Genomic DNA, 24,850 nt, shown 5'->3' with positions numbered 1-24,850 from the left:
GTGCCGAAATAGGAAGTACAAGGGTGTGTCACGAGAAAGGCCTTTCCCGGGTGACAGATGCTGAACTTCGGTGAGACAGCAGAGCAGAGGCCTGCATGCGGCAGGTGACCGGTCCGTATCCCTCTCTGGCAGCGCGGCCTGGTTGTCGAAGCACTCTGGCCATCTCTTTATCCCCTGCATGCCTCAGGTAAAAAGAGGCAGTGTAGCATTACACGAGCAGGGGACACTCGAGCCCCTCATTACAACTCCTGCTCTGCTAATAAGGCTAGGTGCAGGTATTCGTTTCCAGATCGGATGGCCGCAAAGTAAAACTAAACGGAACAGGACCTTATGCCAACCGCAGCCCTCATTAACATTTTAAGGGAATAGATGCTCGTCACACAGGTGAGCTCCGAGTGCCTCGGCTCCAGTCTTTCCTCAGCCTAGCGGTCCACACACACTGCTCTCTGCAGGACTACTGCGGAGGGTTTTGCAGACAATTCTTTTTTTATCAGGAGCCAAGAGCATTCCTCTTTTTCTTTCCACACCGCGCCTTTTTTCCTCACGCCAACTGCCAGTTGGTAAGTTTGCAGTGTTATTGTTACCACAGCCATTCATTCCGAATTCCTATAAATAGCAGTACATACAAAAACCTTAGGAGCTGAAAGAAGCTTGTTGGTGAGTGTATTAACGGCAGATTCATTGGCTGTGTCCTGTAAACTGAACACTCCAAGTGCTAATTTAAATCAGATTTCCACCACAGTTTTGGGCTAACTGTGTCTCACATAGTTAAAGAACTGGAACAGTCCTTTTTTTACCACGTTAGTCAGGAGTAAATAGTTGCTTGTCGTGGAAACTTCAAAGGCATGTGCTGTTTTTATTTGCAAATGTAACATATTTAAAGCAAAAAACATAACATAACACAATAGCATAAGGAAAGCAACTTAACAACATAACATGATACAATACAACAGAACAGTCCCTCAGAACGCAACAAAACAACCACAGTGCAGCACAACTTCATCGGGTGGTAATGGTTCAGCACATAAAACATCAGAACAGATCACTACCACAACAAAGGCTAACAGCAAACGCACACAAACAGTCCTGTCACACATGCTACCTCCCAAAAAAAACTGTTTGTATAATGTAGTGTTGAAAGGTGTTTGCGTCAAGTTAATTTACCCTCATTGACGTGACGCAGCCTCAGTAGTACATTGGAAAACATGCTTTTTCAATGCATGTGCATAGGAATTGATTTCCTAATAAGTATAAAAGCATGCTAGATGGATCGTGGAAGTTTTATATATATTACTCCAGCTTAAAGTACGAACCAGAGACAGGGGCCAAAACTTGCATTTTCAATTCATACTCACTTGCACATTGCTGCTAAACTGCAGTCAAGGGCACTTAAATTATGCAGCATGGGAGGGCCAAATTATGTGGAAGTGTTGACTAAATTTTGCAACAACAAAATACAAATTTTGTGACATAATGCAGCACATTTTTCATAGTATTACTTCATTATTTTGTCATCTGTACACGCTAACACTTTGTGTGCAAAAGATTCACCTCATTGGTTCCAGCTTAATCTAAAAATAGCAATAAGAAACTTAAAAGTGACCAGTCAATATTTGTGAAGAGCTTTTCAGTACGTGGCAGCACATTTGCTGCCTTTTTAGTAACTTTTCATCGGATTAGGTGATTTTTTTTTTTTTTTTTAAACCTGCAGAAGTGTTATGTGGCAACCGCGGATAATCCATCGTTATGCAGAAAACGCAGTGGGGACACAATCACATCATTCCAGTGGCCTTGGCTATAGCACAAAACAACTGATTAAGAAAAAAACCTTGTTGTTTTTCTTGAATAAAAAGTTTAATGAGTGCTTGGACTCTGACAGGGTCAGAGGGGAATCTGGCTGGCTCACAGGTGATGATTATTTTCCTCCAGTAGTCATTCTAAATTCTGCAAATCCCACCTCGGGTGCATGGAACTGACTTCGAAAATATTTTGCTGGGGCCATGGGCACATGGTCAGTGTGCTCCAACCATATGCAGACAATTGGAAACAGTAAAAATGTGGGCACACCCTCTATTAGTGCTTTTCTCTCCCGATTGTTCCTAATCATAGCAGTGAGTGGGTCTATAAAAAAAAGTAAACATCAAAGTGGATAGGGGACATCCCTTTTGGGTTCCTCTATTTATATCAACTTTTGCTACTGGACGAGAATTTATAAGAACCTGAGCCTGGGCCACTTGAGAGAAATTCCGTAACATGTTAATTGTTCGTACTGGGAATCCCAGTCTTCTAAGGGCATAAAAAAGAGATTCCCAGTTTACAAGATGAAATGCTTTTTCATCATTACCATCATTATTAATGTGGGTATTTGGTTGGTATTAAAAAAATCAAGTGCTTGAACGAAAAACCCGATGTTTAATGACATTGATCTCCCTGCAACAAATCTTGTCTGATCCTTGTGGATCACCTTCTCCACTACTGGAGAGAAACAATTTGCCCAAATTTTCATCAATATTTTATAGTCAATATTCAACAGGCTGTTCGGCCAGTATGAGTTGACATCTTTGGGGTTCTACCCTTTTTAACAAAGCTGACTATGGTAGTTTCTTTGAAAATAGATGGAACCTCGCCTCCTGCTTTCACAAAGTTGAAAAGCTCAAACAAGAATGGTGTTAATTCCTCTGAGAATGTTTTGTAAAACTCAGATGGAAGGCCGTCCATACCACAGGCCTTCCCGCCGGGCATTAAAGCGAGGACACCATTAATTTCTGCAACTGTGATTTCAGCTGTTATTTCCTCTGCCTGGATATTTGTTATCTGCAGAAGCTTGGTGTCATAAAAGTATTGCCTTATCGCCTTGTTTGAAGCCATGTATTTTGTTGCATACAGCTTATGATAATGATCTAAAAAGATGTTTGTGATCTTTTCCTTATTGGCAACAAAGACCCCAGTCCCTGGTTCCTCCAATTCTGTTATTACTGCAGCCTCTTGCTTAACCCTGCTTGACCATGCCAGTAGTTTTCCCACCATCTGACTTTCCTCATATACGCACTGCAGGAACATCCGTGAGCTGTTTATCTCCTCAAGAATAAAAAATTCTCTTAACTATTGCTTAGCTTTGGTTAATTGCTCCTCAGCTGCAGAGCGCTGTCCCAGACTGCTATTTCCCTGCATCAGTGCTGTATCAACTGACTGTTGGAGTTCTGCTATACGTGCCCCTTGAGTTTTAAACTGTGAGGCAGTGAAAGCCACCATCTGCCCCCGCATTGTGGCCTTAAAGGCCCCTCAGACAGAGAAGAGTGCTGTGGTGGCCTTATTCTCCTGAAAGAATACTTTTACACATTTTTTTGTATTCTGCACCCATTGGGGGAAAATGAATTAGCCCCAATTTCTGCATCTAGACAGTAAATATAATGGGAAATAAGAAAAAAATCGGTGCAAGAGGCTGACTGAAATCGGTGAGAGTAGCAGGTAAATTGTGAAGCTTCTCGATGGGCCCTACACCATGGATCGATTAATTGATAATCTGCTTTATAAAATCCAAAACATTTTTAGTCTTTGGCTTCAATTGTTTTTTGTTTTTTAGTAAGTATCTCTTTTAAAATCTTGAATGAAGTTTAAATCCCCACCTAAAACTATAGGACCCGCTGCCCTTCTAACCAGATCTATCTTCATAATGGCTTTGGTATCATCCTCTATCGTGGCTTAGTAAGTCACAAAGTTAAAAAACATCCCGTTAACTCCAGCAACAACCCAGATCCACCTTCCCTGGGGGTCTCTCGAGACTTGAGAGATCTCCCAATCAATTACTTGCCCAAAATAAATAGTTACCTCTCTTATAGCCATCCCGGCGGAAGCAAAATACGCTTGAGAATAATATTTGGGGATAAAATGTTTTGGTGTATTTGTTTTTAGATGGTTTTCCTGAAGACATAGAGTTTGAGGTGAAAGGGAGGTTAACCATCTAATCATTCCACCATATTTTTGCTTGCTAGACACTCCATTAACATTTACCAAAACTGAGTACTTTAAGAGCCATTGCGCCTCAAGGGTAAAAACAAGCCACATTTTGAAAATTGAGGCTTCTTCATAAAAAAGATAAACATATATATATATATTTTAAAACCTTTTGATTTTCTCTCCTGACGATTGTTTTTTCCACTATAATTGTGCTCTTTTTTCATTATTGCTCCAAAACGTGCCCCCGTCTCCTAGCTTCCTCGCCCTCCCTGGCCCTTGCCAACCCCCATGTCTCTCCCAACCCCTGGCAATTGGAGAATTACCCACCATACCCCTTGCCTCCCTCTCCTGGTTAAACCGTACACTGGGCACCATGGTGTTGCACCCTGAGTGTACTACCGCTTCCCCCTCGTCACGTCTGATGAAAACCAATTCAAAAATAATTTAAGAAAGACCATCCCCGGTCGTAATTTCTTATTTACTTTTCAGTAGTGATATGCTGTAGCAACTTCTGAGCTTCATGAAGATTCGCAAACATATGAAACTTCACTTGCACCAATACTCGTAGCTTGGATTGCTAGGCAGTAGCTGCATGAGCTCCCAGTGCCTAGAACAAATAGAAGAGTTTTACAAATTCCAGCTGCTGCTGACATGTCAGAGAAAATGCAGCAGCTGGGTACTTTGCTAGTTGAGAATTGTCTCTGTTGAATGACCCTGGTGAGTATCTGTTCTTTCACAGGAAAATCTGCAAAATTGACTAAGATTGTTCGAGGTAGCTTTGAATTCGGGTTCGGCTGTGCTGGTACCCTATGTGCTCTTGTGATTGTTAGATCTCCTGTAAACTCTGGCAACATGTTATTTTTGATAAATGTCTCAACCCATTGATGTACTTGCAAGCCTTCACATCCTTCTGGGCCTCCAACTAGATGCAGGTTAGAGTGTCATGAATGATTTTCCGGCTCTTCAAGCTTACTTTCAAGCAGGATTTTCTCTTTTTTTTCCAGCGTGGCCTGATGCTGCATCATGTTCATCTAGTCTTCAAGCTGGGCTATCCAAGATTCGGCCTCTTGCATTCTGTCCGGACAGCTGCTGACTACCACTTCGAATTTCGACTGGCGATGATGTAGAGATGCTATCTCACTTGCTTGTGTAACTTTAAACTCCCATATCTTGTCAAGAATAAGATTTACCATGGGTTTAATGTCATATTGGATGTGGTGCCCTCCTTCTTACGGCATTTCTAGCATCTGATTTTTGAGGGTGCGTCTGATGCTTGCCGAGCCTGGTCTTGCTGTCCCGCCTCTGGGGGTTTACCTGAGATGGAAGTCAGAGGCCATAGCTGAAAATCCATTGAAGCACCATTCTGATGCTCTAAAGATCGAGGAACCCCTTTTCATTTTTCCAAACTACTCTGTGGCAGACTGAAAGGTTGGTCAGTTGGTTACAGTCCTGATTGAAAGTTAATGCTGGCCCTTGTTCTTGTACTTGTGCTGCAGTCACTGACATTGGTATTGTTTTGCATTTCATGAATAGGGAATATTCCTTAGATTTTCCTGGATTGGGCTAGAAGAGCCTTCTTTTTAGACCACGTGAGTCGGCCCCTCGTCTTTATTTTTTTGCTACCCAGCTGCCTTTGCTGGAAATAGCCACTTTTCCAGCTAGAACAGTTTGAGCATAAGATTGCCCGTCAGAGCCTGCTTCTTCCACAGACCTTGCCTGCTGAATAGTTTCAATAACTTGGCCCCACGTTTTAGCCCCCACTCCATGCTCCACCATGTCTTCTTCTGAACTCAGGGGGCTTGAGATTGCAGCTGACCCTCAACGAGGTTTTTGAGAGCTCTTGGCTCTTGCCACAGCTGAAGCCATCTTCATGTGAGCTGTTCGTCATTTAGATTTAAGGCCCACTGCTGAGTCAACATTGCCATCACATTTGAAATTTTAAATGCTTCCCCATTATACCAAGCTCCAAACGGAAGTAATCCTGTTAGCAGTGAATTTTAAAGGAGCACCAACAAACCCCCCCAATTTGTTTTTTTTAATGAAAATAGGCCGCAGCGTGTTATCCCTATGAGGGGAATGGCAGTCCCAATATCATGAAGGCATGCGAGGTTGTCTGAACCTATACACCTTCCGCTTTGTCAGTGAGCCACCATTTCAATTCTCTTTTCGAGCATAACAGGACCCACACTCAGGAGCCCTAAGCACGCCCTCAGCAAAGGCTCCTCACAGACAGGTTGCCAATAAAAAACAATATCAACCAAAGTTTAGCTGCCACCCACCATTGGGACCATAGCGCCTGTACCTAGAGACCACGTTAGTTATGGCTCAGCGGTGGCACTTGCCACCCAAAATTAGTTGCTGGCTTTGCACTCTGCAGGGGGTGTCTACAGATGATGCAGCCCTTACACAAGCAGCTCCTTTACTGCCAAGCTGAAACTCAGCTCCATACACCGCCTGTATGTTGTTTTACAACTGCTACAGTAGACTGCAGCTTTCAGGTGCCTTAAAACACAGTACGGCTCACTCTATGTGTCAGCAGCTTCCATCGACATCACCAGACAACGCGTTGGTGCTCCAGAAGCGGAAACAAGGGGGGAGGTGGAGAAGTCCACTAACAGCCGACCATGCTGGGTTGTGTGCAGACAATATTATTCTCTATTTTAGACCCGAAGAGCAGAATATTGAAATAATGTTGACAGAGTTTGCGCAGTTTGAATCAATTGGGGGATATAAAATCAATCATATTAAAACTGAAATCCTGCTATTAAATACTGTGTATCAAAACCTCCCATGTAATCTTCAAAAGCAAGCTTGCTCCCCTGACCCAATCCATCATTTGGGGATGTATGTTACCAATCGTTATTTGGATCTCTTTAAATTGAACTTTGGGACAGGGCTTATCAAGATCAGATATTTACTAGATAGATGGGCACTTCTTCCGCTTATATTAATTGGCTGTGTCACTCTTATAAGTATGTCTATTCTACCACTATTCATTTTTCTTTTGACAAATGTCCTGATTAAAATTAATATGTTGTTATTTGAAAGAATTAGAAGCAATTTGTGCCAATTTATTTGGATTAAGAAGGCTTCAAGGGTAAAACTCTCAGTGCTCCAACTCGACAGGAGTCAACGGGGCTGGCACTCCCCCAAGTTCATAATTATTATGAAGCTTCTTTTTTTAATATAATGGCTCATTTGATAGATTGTAAGGGATCTTTGGACAGCTTCTGTTTGAAAAAATGGTGCAGGAAGCAGGATCTCAGATTCCGGTGTTCATTAAGACTGCCAAGCTACCAAAGAAAACTAGATACAAGACATTACAGGAGAATGGGGTCAGACGTCTGTTATTTTATTCTATGAGGACCTATACCGATGGATGTGAGTACTTGAAGCTTTCATAATGTAAAAGTTTGGGTCTTCATATTCAGAATAGCCAGATAAGGTTCTGTGAAAGTAAGGGCTTTAGGGAACTCAGTCATTTTACAGTAGGGGGAGGTTTCTAAATTGGCAGGAGATGCAGGCTAGATGAGGAGTTCGCTGTAAGCTCTTCTTTTTAGGGTATCTCCAAATTATGCAACTGCTGAAAAACTATTGCACCCCATCTAGTGTAGCCTCAGTGCCTGTCTTGGCTGCCCTCATTAGAACCAGGCGAAAGAGGGTGGGAAATTGGGACAGATTTTTATGGAGCCAAAGGGAATGCTCCATATTAACACTTTTTTAGATAAAATTACCCAAGAAACACAATGTACTTTTTCAGAGTCTGATTGGCAAGTGATTTCGCAGTATGGCAATAAGGCATTAAGAGCGGCAAATTTGAAAAAAATGTTATTTTTATCATGCTGGATGGTTTACTATACTCCTAGAGCGGTACTTAAAATGCATACAGGAATAGAGGATAGATGCTTTTGCTGCCATCAATTGGGCCAAGGGGGCTGGCTCCATATTTTTTTTACCTTCCCAGCGTTAGCCCAGTTTTGGGAGAATGCTTTTTTCGCCCTTAGTGATGGCTTACAGAGAACACTACACCCGGAGGCGAAATAGCACTTTTTGGTGTAGTAAGACAGAGGCAAAATTTCCCAATCTCTAAAGGAGAGGAAGCATTTATAGCAGTATTCCATCTAATGGCCCGGTCCTTGATTCTACAGAATTGGAGGACAACTAAAGTCCCGGGCTTTCTAAATTGGCATAATAAAATGGTATGCACTAAGACATTTGAGGAAGCTTATGCAAAAAGGATAGGTGCTACAGATTCTCAGTGTGTGGAAGCATGTGGACAAAGTAGTAAGTCAAGTAGTTGACTCAAGCTAGATTGTATCAATACGACAACAGTAGAACTGTTAAAAGCACTGCACTTTATTGATGTTATGTTATGTTATTGATTCTTATATAGCGCACAGCTGCCCCAGCAAAGGGGCGTCCCGGTGCTTCCAGCTACGAAGTATAACACACACAACAACCTGAAACCGTTTCAGCTGCCATAACACCGTAAACTAAACTAAAGGAAAGAGAAAGGTTTTAACAGCTTTCCTAAAGGCGAGTAGACAGTCTGTGCCGCAGATCTGTTCGGGCAGAGAGGTCCATAGCCTAGCTGCAAGATAACGGAAGGACCGTCCACCCGCACGGCTGCGCTTATCCCGAGGGACAACAACCAATTGCTGCCCCGCCGAACGCAGCCTGCGGGAGGGAACAGATGGAGAAAGCAAGTTATTCAACAAGTTGGGGCTAGCAAGTTTTACTATCTTAAAAGATAGGTACAGTGCCTTAAATTGGATACGCTTCTCCATAGGAAGCCAATGCAGCCTCCGGATAGTGCCAGCAGCAGAACAGGATCGCTGGAGACCTACCAGGATTCTGGCTGCGGCATTTTGGACACGTTGCATCCGAAGTATTCTGGCCTTATTTGCCCCAAGTAAAAGGGAACTGGCATAGTCCAGGCGAGATAGAATAGTCGCCTGTACAACCAGCTGACGTGTAGCGGGATCGAAAAACTTCAAAAGGGGCTTTTTGCTTTTCCATGTGGATTATCATTTTGGGACAAGATGTAATAATGATTGCAATATCGTAGGACTACGAGATCCTAAATCTTTTAAAATGTGATTAATATGTATTAATGATCAAATCTATATTGTAATCTTTTATATGATGAAGTGGCCAGTGCTGATGCTTTTGTGGTTGGGTGCGGGGTCTTTCTTAATGCACTTTAGGGCTGGTTATCTCCCCATTAACGTATCATTATTATATACGTTTTTCCCGTATTAAGCAAATAATTTTATCCAATATTCATGTTAGCTATTTCAGTATTTTACATTATGAATGGACGAGAGTGGAATAAGAGCTGAAGTACTTCAATGTGACTCTGAATAATGCTTTGGGAATGGTTCTCTATAAGATATTTTGGTATTTTAAAGGACCGAAATGCACTGCACTTTGTCTAGTCTGAAGTTCTGGCATTATCATTTTTTAAAAGGACGAAATCCTAAAATGCTTGATATACTTTAAAAAAAAGAAAAAGAAGAAGTATTTGATCTTACGAGCTTTAAGTAGCTATATTCAATGTGAAATATTTTTTTCTGACGATGTAAGGTTCTTGTAATAATTCTGCTCAATAACAAATAAATATAAAAATATTATATATATATATATATATTGGATTTATATTTTAGAGGACGGTGTATTCTCCTTTGGCCTGGAAGAGGACTTTACATCCTCGAGGCAGAGAATAATCTGCCCGCCAGATTTATAAGTGACTGTAGCGCCGGCAGTCATTTATAAAGGCATTGGCAGGAACCGCCGTCACAGTGCTTCCTGTAAATGCATTTCAATGTTTGCTGCAGGGCTGCATCAGAAGGATATAGCCCTGCAGCAAACAGAATTCTTTTATTCTTTTCAAAATAAAAATCCCAAAAGGGATTTTATTTTTTAAAGAAAAAATAAAGCTTCCCTCACCATGGGAGACTTCTCCCATGGCGAGGAGAGCATTAAAATGGTTTTAATGATCCTTACAGCAAGGTTTTACCTGGCGGTAATGAACAATAAAAAATGATGCTTTGTCAGTTATAAAACAAGTACTTAACAATAGCCAGAAGGCAAGAGGCTAAATCAGTGCCTATAGTTCAATAGATTAAAAATACAGCTGCAGCCTCCCACCAGAAACTCGAATCATCACCATATGGCAATGAATATTCTTTCACCTCTAAATTGTTTATGCAGGCTTTTGCCTATATGCATGCTATTAAGTCAAAAATAGTTAAAATGGAGTTAGACACGTTGGAAATAGCCATGACAACTTTTGTCTTCCCACCAGAAAGTGACGCACACACCAGCAAATATGATAAAAGACTTCACACAATTTTTTCAAAACCAAAGTGAGAAAATGTCAGTATTTAATATCAATTTTGCATATTCTCTTCCACCCTAGAAAATAAACACTGCAATTAAGCAAACACAACATCGGCAAAAATGCATTTAAATAGTTTGTTGTAGTTGTTCCATGCTGTATATAGCCATATTTGTGTGCCTATGACCACATAAGATTGGCTGTGTGTGGAATGATGTTTGGCTATGTATTCTGAAAGATGTGTTGTTTTTTCATCTTTGCTTGGATTTTCTGATGTTTTAATGATTTGTGTTATGCATGGATTTTGCCATCCAACTGTAGCTATATAGGCAAAAAGGTGTTTTTTTAATATGGTATTTGGTAAAAGTTTAGTAACCCATTATGTTTGAGTCATACTCATTGAGTTTCACCAGCTAACAAAGCTTGTAAAGGTATTCGGATTGAGACTGTTTGTAGTAGCAGCATTTAGGTTTCAGATATGTACTTACGAATTGTCTTCGGAGCTTGTTCCTGACCTTCTCTGGTTTCCCTTCTGGTGGGTGTATCGGGTAATCATAGGAGCTCAGATGGTTGTCCACAGAGAAACTTTTCCTCATGTAGAAAGACTGTGACCGAATACGAGCAAAGGGGGCTTCATCCATGTCTGTGTGTAGCCGTGGACTAGGGGCTATCTCCACAGAAGACTCTCCACAGTCATCCTCTAGCTGCCACGCCTCATCTGAAGATGGGGAAAAAGTGAAATAAAGCTATTAGGAAATACAGGGATTGCTGGTCACTAATACTGAGTCGACAGTGACAAATAAATGCAGCTCAGGCTTGTTTAGTAATTAAATAAAGAGAATGGCCATACTGAAACACCTGACATGCTAAAAAAAAAGCTGCAGTGATAAGGAGGACGGGTGAATCCTTTAAATCCCATCAATTCAATTCTTTAAACATTCTAAATCTAAATCAAGCATCTGTAGAAGAGAGCACCGCTACTTTACCTAATAACAATCTAGACAGACTAAAAACAATGAGTGTGTGAGTATCCGACAGGAAAACTCTTAAAGCAGTTTGATACTATCTGATACCCAGGGATGCACCGCGGTCTTATCCACTTTCTTCTTGGTGTTTTAAGCAACAGAATTATCATGGTCGGTGCTCTTAATGACATTATAAAATGTCTAGCAAGTTCCATGATCATTTGGCCTAGGCTTCCATTTGCATGTGAAACTATTAACAAACAAGCTCTGCACCAAATTTAGCAATCATTCCAGGTAGTCAGACAGGCTTAAGGAGTGAAGTCCGATTGGACGAAGGAGCCTTGTTGCAAGATACATTCAGTAGCCAGCCTTCAGTGTGAATAGCCAGGTTAGGGAAATGAAGTTCATCATAAAAAGCATGACATTGAATGAGCAATCAATAATCAAAAACGGGGTTATGATTCTAGCTGAAACACGCAAACCACAGACATTTTCCAGGTCTGGTATGCAACGCTCAAACGCATGTGATAGCTCACATCACTGATCAAGCTGAAAACACAAAATAATACACATATTATCGATTACAAAATGGCACAGAAAAAAAGACTGACCACCAAGGGCAAAATAAGGTAGGTGGCATGAGGAGTTATGGCGTGCGCATTGCATACCTTAACTGTCAAATTTCAGTGATTTTGCATGGTAGAGTCAGGGTCATAACCCCTTTTTAATATATAACGGCACACATGCATCAAGCGTTTTTGCATTCGCAAACGGTGCGAATCGCAAAATTCGTCCGTTTGCGAATGCAAAAACCTTTTTTGGGATGCATCATTTTTTTTTCAATTTTCGCAATTTAAGAAATCGCAATTTTTTGCGATTTCTGGAATTGCGATAGCATTTAAGAAATCGCAAATTTTGCAATTTCTTAAATGCTATGCATGATTTTTTTTAAATTGCGAATTCGCAATTATGAAGGGAAAAATTACCATGAAGTAAACCTTCATGGTAATTTGCGAAAAGTTTCAAAAATGCACAAAAGTGCATTTTTGAAACTTATATTTTACACACACACATGCCCTTGGGACATGTGTGTTAGTAAAATGTACTTACGTGACATTTCAGGGGTGCGGGGGGGGATCCTTTGGACCCCCCCCTGCACCCTTGAAATTGCATTCTCATTTTGCGATTCCTTAATTGCGAATTCGCAAAATGAGAATGCCTTCCCATTGATTCCTATGGGCCTCTAGGCCCATAGGAATCAATGTAAAGCGATTCCTTAATTGCGATTCGCAAATAAGGAAAATTAAGAAATGGCAAAAACTTTTGCGATTTCTTGATGCATTGGAATTTGCAATTCCTAAATTGCGATTCCTTAATTTTCGCAATTTAGGAATCGCAAATTCCTACAATGATGCATGTGGGCCAACATTTCCACCTCCATTTGATTTTTACTTTATTTCTCTTTTCTTTCATTCCTGTCAATTCTTTTTGCTTTCTATCTGTTTTTGTCTTATTATTTCTTTTTCTGTCATTCCTCCACCAATTCTTTTCCTCTCCTCGTTTTCCTTCCATCTGGTGTTTTCTTTCTGTTGCTTCCCTTACTGCCCTCCCACTCCAGCTTGGGCATGGGCACTACTTGGCTCTCCTTGGTGCAGCCACAGGTGTCATGCTCATTGTTTGATTGACATGAGGCTGAGATCATTCAATCTGAGGCTCCGCCACATCAAACTTGAGATTCACCCATATCTAAACGATGTCAGAGAATTGTGGATTTAGTGGTCGGTGAGTCCTGCCGAATTATGATGGGTTTCCACTCTGACAATTTTTAAATGATTCACTCACTTTTGCATAGTGCCTCGGACGTGTCATCATACCCAAAATACAAAAAACTGAATGTAATGAACAATGAAATGTGACGGCTTATATCACCATGCAGTGCGGGAGAAAGAGGATTTATTCAGAAGTGCTACAATATGCCTTCTCTAACAGTGGCCATATCCACAAAAGACAATATAGAGCTTCCTGCTCCCTCAGTCCAAGAGGGGAGGCCAGAGGTACTGCTGCTGGAAACTCAGCTAAACCATAGCAAACACTATTCAATTTTAGGATTTTACAAGCCCACTGCCCACCCCTGCCTTCTAGTTAGCTAAGAAGCTCAATATTGGAGAACAACCTAGGCAAGATCCAACTCAGCCCTGTACTTCCCTCGAGTTCAGGTTTTTCACTGTTCTTTTACGCACACCATACACAGTTTTGTTTAGGGTATGAGAAGAAAGTCAGATTAAGTATGGGGTCACTGTGGCGCTGAAAATTCACCTTGGCCTATGAACAGAGAGTAATATGGGTAGAAACATGTTGACCAATCCAGGAGACAATGCAGGTTGTACAAACCCCACGCCCCTGCCTGCAGCTTTCAACCTTGTGTGATAGGGATGCTTAATAGGATCCGCCCCCTTTCATGCAAAGACAACTCATTCTCATCCTTCACGATGTCCAACCAGACCCCAATGGGTGCTTAGATAGAAACACCTGAAGAAGAGAGGACCACTACTTAAGGATAATTAGCACAGGCTTGCATATACAATTTTGAAAAGAAAGAGCTTAAGGTGTGCCCGCCATCAATAGGTAGTTCCGGGTGAGGAGCAACACCAATGAAGAAGCCTGCCACTTAGTGCAGGCGAGAGGTCCACATCCATTTAGTCAGAGGAGAGCAAAAGACAAGCAAGCGGTCTAACATGATCTAGAACATTTCTAGATCATTTTAGGCCTCACAGTCTCTTTTGTGTATATGAGTACCAGACAGCAAACTGAACAGTTAGTTATTATAGAAGATGTTTTTTAAAACAATAAACATATCTTCGGTGTAAGGTAAATGGAGTGTTTTACCGAAAAACATATACTTTTTCTGTGGTCATATGTTGAATCTAAGATTAGTACTCATGTCCCTGGATCCAAACCCCAAAAACCATAGAATAACACCAGAAGGGATTTTATGGATTGGGAGGGAGGCTACACCATTTCACCTTACGAACCTGTGGAAAAGGAGCCATCCAACATTCAGCAGAATTACTTTTCAGGATGAGAAAAGAAGTGCTATACTCAAACAATTGCTAATATATACATTTCAAAAAAGAGTACAGACTTGTTTAAAAGTGGCACAGAAATAATGATGGCTTTAAGCAAATCAGTAGCAGCATTCGCAGAGCAGGTGGACCACCACCCTTTGAGTGCTCCCCATAATAGTCAAGACGAACAAAATCAAAATCTGTACCCAGCAATGTCTACATGAATGTCCCTTTCTCTGTTTTCCACTGCACTGTGGAATATAAAGTGCATCGTGTTCTGCTGTTATAGGTATAATCTGATCTAGGGCAATTCCATGCCTGACTCTCAGGCACTGTAATACTGAATTGGTGCTGCTGGTTGCCAGTGGGCATCTTCAGCATCTTTTTGAGGGACCCGAGTCTCTTTCCAACATTTAGCACTGGCCTGGTCGTAGTCTGTTAATCAGTCCACCTTTTATTTTCACTCAGGTCCGTGGAAATAAAAGGACAGCCAGCCCTTTTTCTATTTCTAATATCTCAACGGAAATAATTGCTTCCAGACAGTCTGATTGTAGGGTCTAGAGGAGAACAAGCATCACAGGTGTTCGACGGCTCCATCAAACTTTGGTGTTTGGTGCAAATCTGCGGAAGTTTAAACCAGCCTCCTTGGCTTACACTTCCTCTTCACACCTCATGCCCTCATGTAGCCTCCTGGGAAAAAATTGGGGTGCCAACACGTTTTTTTTTCTTTACAAATGTAGCACTGCCTGCACCCGAAGTCACATTGCACTAGGATGCAGTTGGGAATGGCTGTTGGCACATAATGAAATCAGAATCCAATATGTCTTTATGCAACGCAACTATAAAATCAGGAGAATATTTTATAAGGGACTGGGTGCCCTCACAGAAAAGGGGCGAATAATACAAGGCTAACCAGGCGTCCTCAGAAGAATAAAACATGCTTTGCTTAGGTCTGATCATCTTCCCTTCCTTCTTTTCCACAGTGAGCAAGGTACAAGCTGACATGTCCACCAGCAACACACTGCGATGTGAAAATATGCTCTACAGGGCCTGGTCATCCATATCGGTTCACAACAGAGTAGCATAATACTGCTTACTCCCCAGAGACATTGATAAAGATGTGTCCTCTAATACTAGATCATCAAGATACAAGCATATGTAGTTGAGAAGGCTGCTGATGTTGCATGGATTAGCGGGCGATCAGTGAGATGTCTTCTCACCCTGTGCTCCGAGCTGTGATGGTCTTTTCCCTCAAGCTCCACTGCCATGAAAGAGGTTTTCTAGCAGACTTCTGCTTTGCATGTTTGGGGGGTATTTCCCTAGGAGGGAAAAAGGACTGTGTACTGCTGAACAGGACGGAGAAAAATGTGTTGTGGCCCTCCCCATTGCTAAAGTGTGTTTTAAATAAGGTAGCTGAACCCATTGGATGCCAATGACCAATTTCTCGGCTGTTGTTAATGTCGACCAGGGTTGCTGGCACAGAGGCAGCCAATGTGCCCCATTAAGGAGTGTGATGTAATTAAAGTCTTTGCAGTAGCGGCTCGTGGAGGGAGTGCTGCGGGGCGGTGGGGCGGGGAGGAGCAGAATGGGGTTGGTAAACTAGGGAATAGGGCCGAACGGAGGTAAATAAACAAATAAATAAATAAAACAAATGTTGTTGCGCGTGCTGCATCGCATTTGTCAATGCAGCGCGCGCAATGAAATTCGTTTTATATATTTATTCGTTTTCTTACCTCTGTTCGGCCGTATTCCGTAGTTTACTACCCCCGACCCTGCTCTTCTCCCGCCCGCACCTCCGCCCGCTGCACTTCCTCTCCGAGCCTCTATTGAGTCTTTGTGTAGCAAACTGTAGGAATCCAACAAATAATTTATCACTTTGCAGGACCGTACAGTGACTTCAATTGGTAACCTTGAGAATCGATTGGAGAAACTTGAAAATGTAAGGAGGATGCTCAATGTATGGCTGCTGCTGGGGTGAGAAGGCGTAGAGGGAGGAACAGTTGGAGGGTTCGACTTTTGGATTTTACAATGTGATATGGAACTTGCTCTCTGTATACCACTGATAGCTATGAAAACAGTGATTTGCCTACCTACAAGGAGTAAACACGTAGCTGAAACTGGAAAATATGCTGTATGTGTTTGTCTATATGGTGAGTTGATCCTGAGATAAGCCACTTGAAATGAAAAGGTGAGCTATAAAGTAATACGACTTATTTTTCCTTATGTTAGCCGAGCCACAGTGACCAGGAGGAATAAACTGCAAGCAATGATGAAGGAGTTTTCAGCATTTTGGCCCCAAGTCAGAGCAATCTTTCCAGACAGTTGAAAGGTTATTATGGGGGAAACTTCTTCGCTCTTCTGTCAGGTAGAAGCAGCTGTTGCATAATTTGAGCTACTTTTATCAACATGTTAGCAAAAGTGACCCAAACTGGCGCACAGTGTTGATTTGCTTGTTATTTACAAGATTTACACTGGTAAGTTGCTTAAATGTAACACAAAGTACTGCTTTGTGATGCTCTGTGGTACACTGACTGGATGTGGAGAATAAATCACTAGATAGCAAATCAGAAAGCAATACACAGGCAGTATTAAGGGTTAGACTAAAGCGATGCATGGGGCACACAGGAGCTAGAAATGCAACAGACATGGTGGCAAAACAGAGCTCTATACAGGATGCGTCGGGGCGCAGTGATGGAACTCACTAGAGTACTCAGGTGATCAATATTTGGGGTGTGCTGAAGAACTTGGGTAAGAGGATCATTAAGCATTGGATGGTAATTTACAGTACAGAGTCTGGTAAGTAAGGAGTGATCTGGGAACCTAGCTGGATAAGCTAAGTTGGAGAACCAGCAATAGTTTTTAGATGACCTGAGGTGATTGACTGCACTTTGGCTGGACAGCATACATGCCAATAGACCAAATTTAGGTGAGAGAACCCCAATTACGAAGAAGAAATGGCTTTATTTTAACTGTCTATCGCCTTAAATTGCTTCTGCTTCAATAGAAATCAATGACAATATATTTCCATGATTTTATTTTTAAAAATCTTCCAAATTCCTGTTCTAAAAATTGTTGCCATGTATAGGACTAGATGTTCTCATCTACGCTTTTAATGCTGTATAAGGAACATCCAGGGACATCACCACACAGATTTGCTATTTGTTACGTTGAGATTCATTTTGATACACAAACTAGATGCTCAGAAGTTAGGGCAGGGACAAGTGAGACGTAGGGGCTTAATTATGAGAGGCTTGCACCGCCTGAGTGACACTTTTTTTGACGCTCCAGTGGTGCAAGTCTCTTAATTATATCTATGAGGCGATGCAGAGCCACTCTAAGTGGCTTTGTATCTTCCCATAGATATGGAGTAAGCCAAAGCAGAGCACGTCGCTGCCTTCCCTTACTGTGTCAAGGAGGTGTTCCATGGGCATTGAGTGGGTTTTCCCACCCAACACCCATGAATTTTGACTCTGCACCAGATTTACTAAATCAGGTAAACCTGGGGCAGCGCCAAAACCTTACGCCTCCCCAGAGCATGTGTAAAGAGGCGAAATATTTGTATTTCTCCTAATTTTTTCTTCTTTCCATGTGTGGTGCATTCTGTAGTGCATATAGAAAGAGAAACATTACTCTTGGAATTGTTTATGTGCAGGAAGGTGAACACCTTCCTGCATAAAGAGAATCCTGCCTGCAATGGAAGCACCTTTGCACCATGGTGCAAGGGTGCCTACATTGCCACTAAGTAGCAAATTGCATGCCAGCACAGGGGGAAAGGACAGGAATGCACTGTATTTCATAAATACGGTGCGTTCCTCCCTTTTCACATTGGTGTAGGGCAGCTCAGCAAGAAGACTTGCACCGCTGTCCTACGCCAAATCCTCATAAATGAGGCTCCTAGTTCTACAGCCAATAAACAACCTCATCTGCAGCTTTAAGATTGCAGTTTATAGATGACGCTTCAATTCAGAAACAGATGAGAATGAAGAAAGTGATTAAAAGTAAGACTAGGGTAAAACTAGCAAAAAGGTTTCAAGAGTGTTCCCATTAGTACCTAAAGGCAGGCATACAAACAGGTGGCACCATTGAGAGTACTTACCAATTTGAAACATTTTGCAACAAAATGCCAAATTTTTCAAAATGAATGTTGTCTGAACAAATGGAAATATTTACAAACGCTCCCAAATTTAAGTAGATTGAGCAAGACAGAGCATACATAAATTAACAAAATATTGTAAAAAAAATATAAATGCTCCAAAAATAATCCAACAAGTTTTCAGAACAATTGCTAAAATACTTTCCATGCTATACAACTGACATGGCCAAGGTAACCCCATAAAAGTTGCTACAGCTCGGATTTTTCCGTTTTAAAATGACCTTAGTTATCCAGAAATTGGTCTGTTTCCTCGGAAAACACATTTCTAGAGCCACATCTCACGTGGATCTTTAGGATAGATGCTTCTAAACAAACAATGAACTTTCAGCAATGCAAATCAATGGCAAAACAAGCAAAAACGATTAAAGAGATGTTACCAAGTGGGAATGGTTCCTCGGCACGCAACTGCCTCAAAATGTAAGCAGTTGACGGAGTGCCTGATTTAGAGTTTGGTAGATGGGTTACTCCATCACAAAATTACGGATATCCCGTCTGCCGTATTACAAGTGCCATTGGATATAATATACTTATAATACAGCGGACATAATTATGATGGAGTAACCCATCCCCCATAGTCTTGAATGTATATTTACAATGTACAATTACAGCATTTTACAGCATAATCCAATTTTCTACAAACATAATCCCAAAAGTTAAAGAGGTGTCTGTCGACCACATCGCATTTTCGGAAATTGTGCAATAAAATCCTGTTGCGGCACAAAAAAGAGCAACTGCCTTCAGAATGGTTCCAGATAGTCCCAAATGTCTTCAAATTTATGAAGGCAGCACAGAGCGAAGCTTAGAACAATTCACAAGAAACAAAAATATCTAGTGTTTGGAAAATGTATTGCAAAACCTTTCAAAATGGTTAGAAAATACATCTCAGAATTCCAGACTATGAGAGTAATCATAGAACAAATTATTGCAGAAACCTACATTTTACAGCTCTCTAAAGCCCATATATAAATCGAAAGATATGGCAAGAGAATCACAGATCAAAATAATACAGGCCCGACCAAAGTCATAGAACTTGGGAGAATATTTATCAAAAGTTCATGCAACACAGGGCAGCAGGCAAAGTTGCTGTGCTGCATTGCATGAATGAGAGAGAGAGATGAAAAGAGCCATATCTACTAAGATATGACGTTCTTCAGCTCTCTCCCTGCTCCAGCACACTTGCGGTCGCCTAGCGCCAAGGAAGGAATCCTTGGGATATCTTCCTGCACAAAAACAACCCAAAGAGCCATATTCCTCTTTCTATGCGTGATACAGAATAAATCATGCATAGAGAGAGGAAGTAATGAGGAGAAATAAACACACTTCTCCTCACTAAGGGGCCCATTAGGATGTCGGGCGGATTTCCCCCGCCAGGCTGGCGGTGGCTACCGCCAGCCTGGCGGGGGCAATCCGCCCGACATCCGCATTCGAATTCCCCCCGCCATATTAGTATGGCGGGGGGGACCTCGGCGGACGGAAAGACAGTCCACCGCTTTTCCGCCCCGGTCGCCTTGCGGCCGGGGCGTAAAAGGATTAATATGGTGGTGGTGTCTATTAGACACCGCCAGCCATATTACAATGGACTTAGGGAGATGCCTTTCCGTGGCGGCATCAAAGGCATGCGGTCTTCACGCAGGGGGCCCCCAGAGTGAAGGAGAGGTGGGGGGTGCACACGGGGGGGTACCTGTGGTAAGCCCCGGCATTTGCATAAACAAAGCGGCAGGCACCGCGCGGTGCCTGCCGCTTTGTTTATGCAAATGTAAAAGTGCATTTTTAGCATTGTGGCGGGCGGTGCTGAGAACCCCGCCCACCACAATGCTAAAAATACAGGATGCGCCCACCACAGTGACGGACGCATCCTAATACGCCCCGCGGGACCCCCGCCCTTATGGCGGACGGTCCAGATTACCGATGGGATGGCGGGCGGACTAAGTCCGCCCGCCATCCTAATGGACCCCTAAGCCTCTCTGTGGTAGGTGTACAAATTCCACACTGTAGGAAGGTGGAGTATTATGTAATGATGCTGGTTAGGCTTCACCATGCAATACTCTCACAATACCCCAAAGATGGTCCTAGGATTCAAAATAATAAATCCTTCGCTCAGAGCCGGTAGAGTAGCAAAGAGCAGTCAGACTTTACTAGAGGAATATGGGCCAGGCATTTCAGAGTGCCAACATGGGTGTGGCAAGATGGCGGACTGAAGACGCCATGAAGTAGTAGCGGCTAGTTGGTGCTCCCTACCTTTGACCAGCATGAAAGAATTTTTGAATGCAGGCAACCCAGTCGTAGTTGTCCCGGACTTAATCACGAACCTTTCCGCCTCAGAGAGCGGAGAGCGGTGTGCGGTGTGCAGAGCTGAGTAGCGAGCTGAACGGAGATCGAGGACGGATGCAGCAACTGTTACGATATTGCTCCCTGATCGCCCGGCATTCCATTCCGCGGCTGATCGTGGTCTCGGCGCTTGGCTGGCCTGGGCTTGGACTTGGGCTCGTATCTCAGCTGCAACCCGTACAGGTGCGTTCGGAACCGAGGAGACGAAGGGCTTGGTGCTGGGCGCCGGGCGGATGATGGCGCCTAAAAATGCACCAAGATCAACACGGGCAACCAAGAATTCGGTGTTGGATATGCCGGCGCCCTTACCTGCCTTGGTCCCCGGGAGTACTACTCTGCAGGCTGCTGTTGGGTCGCTGAAGGCGACAAAGGAGGTACTTTCACCTTGGGGAAGGGAAACGGATGCACCTGGCGCGGGAAAACAGGTTTTCCGCCCGCCCGCTCGAAATAGGACGCATCCACGATGTTACGGACGTCTGGGGTAGTATCTATCCTGACGCACCCGGTTATACATACTACTCGGCCCCTCATAGACTTTGTTCACGCATTGATATGGTTTGGTCATCAAATACTCTTTTGAACTCCTGTTCTATAGAACTTCTCCCTCGTGTCACATCAGACCATAACCCTATCCTATTTTCATTTAATATTGAGCACAATCACCCTACATCTCGGGCATTTTCTTTCCCTAGACACTTGTTTACAAACACTTTATTTATATCTCAACTTACAGCACATATTTTAGACTTTATTGAGCTCAACATTAATTCTACTACATGTATTACAGTGTGGGATGCCTGTAAGGCAAGTATACGGGGGTTCACTCAGCAGTTTCTCTTTAGACAGAATTTCGAATTTCAGGAAAAAGATAAATTGTCGATTAGTGAGATCCTGTCGGCCGAGTGCATGTTGGCTGAGGCACTTAGGTTACGCTCGTCTAATGCTCTTGAATTAGGATTACAACTAGGGAGGTTAAAAACGACTCTTAAGACTATTTTTTGGGAAAAAAAGCAGCATAAAACTGAATAAATATCATGTCACTCATTATGAGAGCGGGGACAAAATTGGGAAATTATTAGCCTACAAGATGGCGGATGAGAGAGCTAACACCCGGATTAAAAAACTGATTGGCCCAAATAATACTATATATGAAGAACCATTACAGATATTGGATCAATTCTCCAAATTTTATCAGGAACTATACACTCCTGAAACGTATCCGACATCGACCAGCATTCAGGATTATCTATCTGATAACACTCCAGGTAACTTAGATTTACCTGAGCTGGACCAGCTATCTGATCATATTAACCAGCTAGAGATCAGGCAGGCGATTTGTGCCTTACCTTCTGGAAAAGCGTCCGGGGAAGACGCTATACCCATTGAAATGTATAAGATTTGCATTGAAGAAATATTACCTCTCTTTCATCAAGTTCTTAACTTTATTGGTGATAATGGAAAAGCTCCCAGTTCTTGGAACGTGGTTAAGCTGTTTTTTTTTTTTTAAAGAAAGATAAACCAGCAGAGGGCTGTGGCTCATACCGTCCTATCTCGTTAGTTAATGCTGACGCTAAGGTGTTTGCCAAAGTCTTAGCTACTCGCTTGGCTCCCCTCATCCCTAAAATAGTCAACCCGCAACAACATGGGTTTGTAACAGGTAGAGACACTACGGCTCACATTAATATGGCCATTATTGCTTTTGATATTGCAGAGACAGAGCCCACCCCACTCTGTAAGATTTTGCTGGATGCAGAAAAGGGCTTTGACCGCGGGGGGTGGGATTACCTATGGCAAGTAATGACTAGATTTGGCTTTAGTGGCAAATTTTTAAGCTGGATTCAGTCACCGTATGATAATCCAACTGCGAAAGTGTGTTATGCGGGTTTGACTTCTTCTAGCTCTTCCATATCACGTGGCACTCGTCAGGGGTGTCCTCTGTCACCACTTTTGTTTGCTTTATCCATGGAACCTTTTCTTTATGCTTTACAGTCACAATCTGATATTATTCCCTTTAAGCGGGGTCCTCATTTATTGAAGATTACGGCATATGCCGATGACATTGCCATATTCTCCACGGACGTTATAAAAGCAGTGAAGGGAATCATTGGCGAGGCAAGCAGATTCGGAGATGTTTCTGGCTACAAACTAAATTTAAACAAAACCCAAATTATTGCCAATTACAAACCGGCGAATGTAATATCTGGACTGTGTAAGACAGCTACATACATAGGGGTGAGAATCTCAGCTAAAATTAAAGATATAATAACTAACAATTATGATGCTCTAGTTAAAACTACGATAACGACGTTAAAAAAATGGCATACAATTCCCCTTAACATTATAGGCAAGATTAATTTGATTAAAATGAAAATACTACCTAAATTTCTTTATTTATTTCGCTCTATCCCTTTGTCATTGAGTAATTCTTTTTTTAAGAAGCTGGACGGAATTTTTAGAAGCTTTATCTGGGGGTATCGCAAAGCCCGGCGGTCTATGGAGCTGCTTAAGGCTGCCCACGAGGACGGTGGGCTGAACTTCCCAGACTTTAAGCTATATTTTTTGGCAACTTTTTTAGGACGCTTGCGGGGTTTACTTGGCACAGATAATAAACCTTATTTTTTTATCTTCATGTTAAATATGGACTCTAATTTATTTCTGCTAAGGGTAAACGATTCTAATTATTTTAAAAGAGTGAAATTTAAGACGGTTAAGGATCTAGTCAAAATTTGGCGTAGTATTTTGTCACACCTCCTTTTATCATCCTAAACTCTTATTATGGCGGAACCCTGGCCTTCCCGGAATTTTTAACGATGGGGCAACTAACAGTTGGGGTACATGCGGTATAAAAACACTGGGGGACTTATATGGGGCACAGGGTTTTTTGAGCTTTGAGTCACTAAAGGTTGTGTATAAGGTTACGGAACTAATGAGGTTTAAATATATATAGATGTATGGAATAAATCTTTAATTAGTATTGGATATAAAGGTTTTGCAGTGTATAAGGTAGCTGATTGCTCCAAGCTAGCGGTAAAGTGGAGTCAAATGTTGGGGATTAATATTACCCCGAGTATGATTAGTCAATCTCTTCAGAACAGCAGTAGCTCCACTTCTTCTTCTAGCTGGAGGCTTCAGGAATTTAAAACTACCTGCATGTTGTATCACACTCCCGAAAAGATTTCAAAATGGTCAATAAATGTTTTATACACTGAACGAACTAAATGCTCCAAGTCCGCTCTGGTCGCAGCGGATTTGGAACATATGTTATTTTCGTGTCCTACGCTATTTGAATTTTGGACGTCCTTAGACATAGTAATGAAACAAAAATTGACTTCTCCCCCGTCTCTTACTGCACCTCTAATTTTACTGGATATTTGCTCTGTTAACGTATCCCAGCAAACCTTAATCACGATTATGTTGTCATGTGCTAAGTTAACAATTGCCCGTGCATGGATCTTTTCCACTCCCCCACATATTATGGAATGGTGGTCTCTTCTACACGAAATTTATGTGATGGAATTTGCTCTGGCTAAACAAAGAGGCACAAAATCGTTAATGAAATTTGAGAAAATTTGGGACTCCTTTTTGTAAGTGAAATCTTGTAAGTGTCCTAATTGTTGTATCGTCCGCAACATCTGGTATGGTTATATGGCTTCTTTGTTTGGATTTATATGTATGAACTTTGTATCAAAAGTGATTTTCATTCTGTATTCCTCTTTTTGTGTTAATTTCTTTTTAGTTACAATGTGTATCTTCTGATCCATGAGACGCAATAAAAAAAAACAACAAAAAAAAGAGTGCCAACATGGGCAATAAGTAATCAACATGACTCAATAGAAATCCGACTCCAATTTACAAAAATAAAGTGCATTTGTATTTTAATTTAGACACCAAAATGAATGAAATAGTATACATTGAAACATGAGTTCTGGATTTTAGAAGAAAACATAAATCATAGCAATTCACTACTGCAGAACTTTTGCATACAGGTCAATGGGAAAAAGTAGTAGTCGCAATCGGTCAGTTGCAGCATGGAACTCACGGA

General features: G+C 41.9%; 1 protein-coding gene across 1 annotated transcript in view; it reads right to left on the bottom strand.

Annotated features, from left to right (window-relative positions):
- The window catches only part of LOC144784313 (ankyrin repeat and fibronectin type-III domain-containing protein 1-like), a 2,450,348-nt gene that overhangs the window by 1,599,975 nt on the left and 825,523 nt on the right, over positions 1-24,850 (bottom strand). The window contains exon 4 of the mRNA XM_078663012.1: positions 10,786-11,015. Within this exon, the coding sequence (XP_078519138.1) occupies positions 10,786-11,015 (230 nt within the window). The remainder of the gene's footprint in view (positions 1-10,785; positions 11,016-24,850) is intronic.

Source organism: Lissotriton helveticus, chromosome 10 (assembly GCF_964261635.1).
Source record: "Lissotriton helveticus chromosome 10, aLisHel1.1, whole genome shotgun sequence".
In the NCBI taxonomy this organism is placed as follows: Eukaryota; Metazoa; Chordata; class Amphibia; order Caudata; family Salamandridae; genus Lissotriton; species Lissotriton helveticus.
This window is presented reverse-complemented; position numbering and strand designations above follow the sequence as displayed.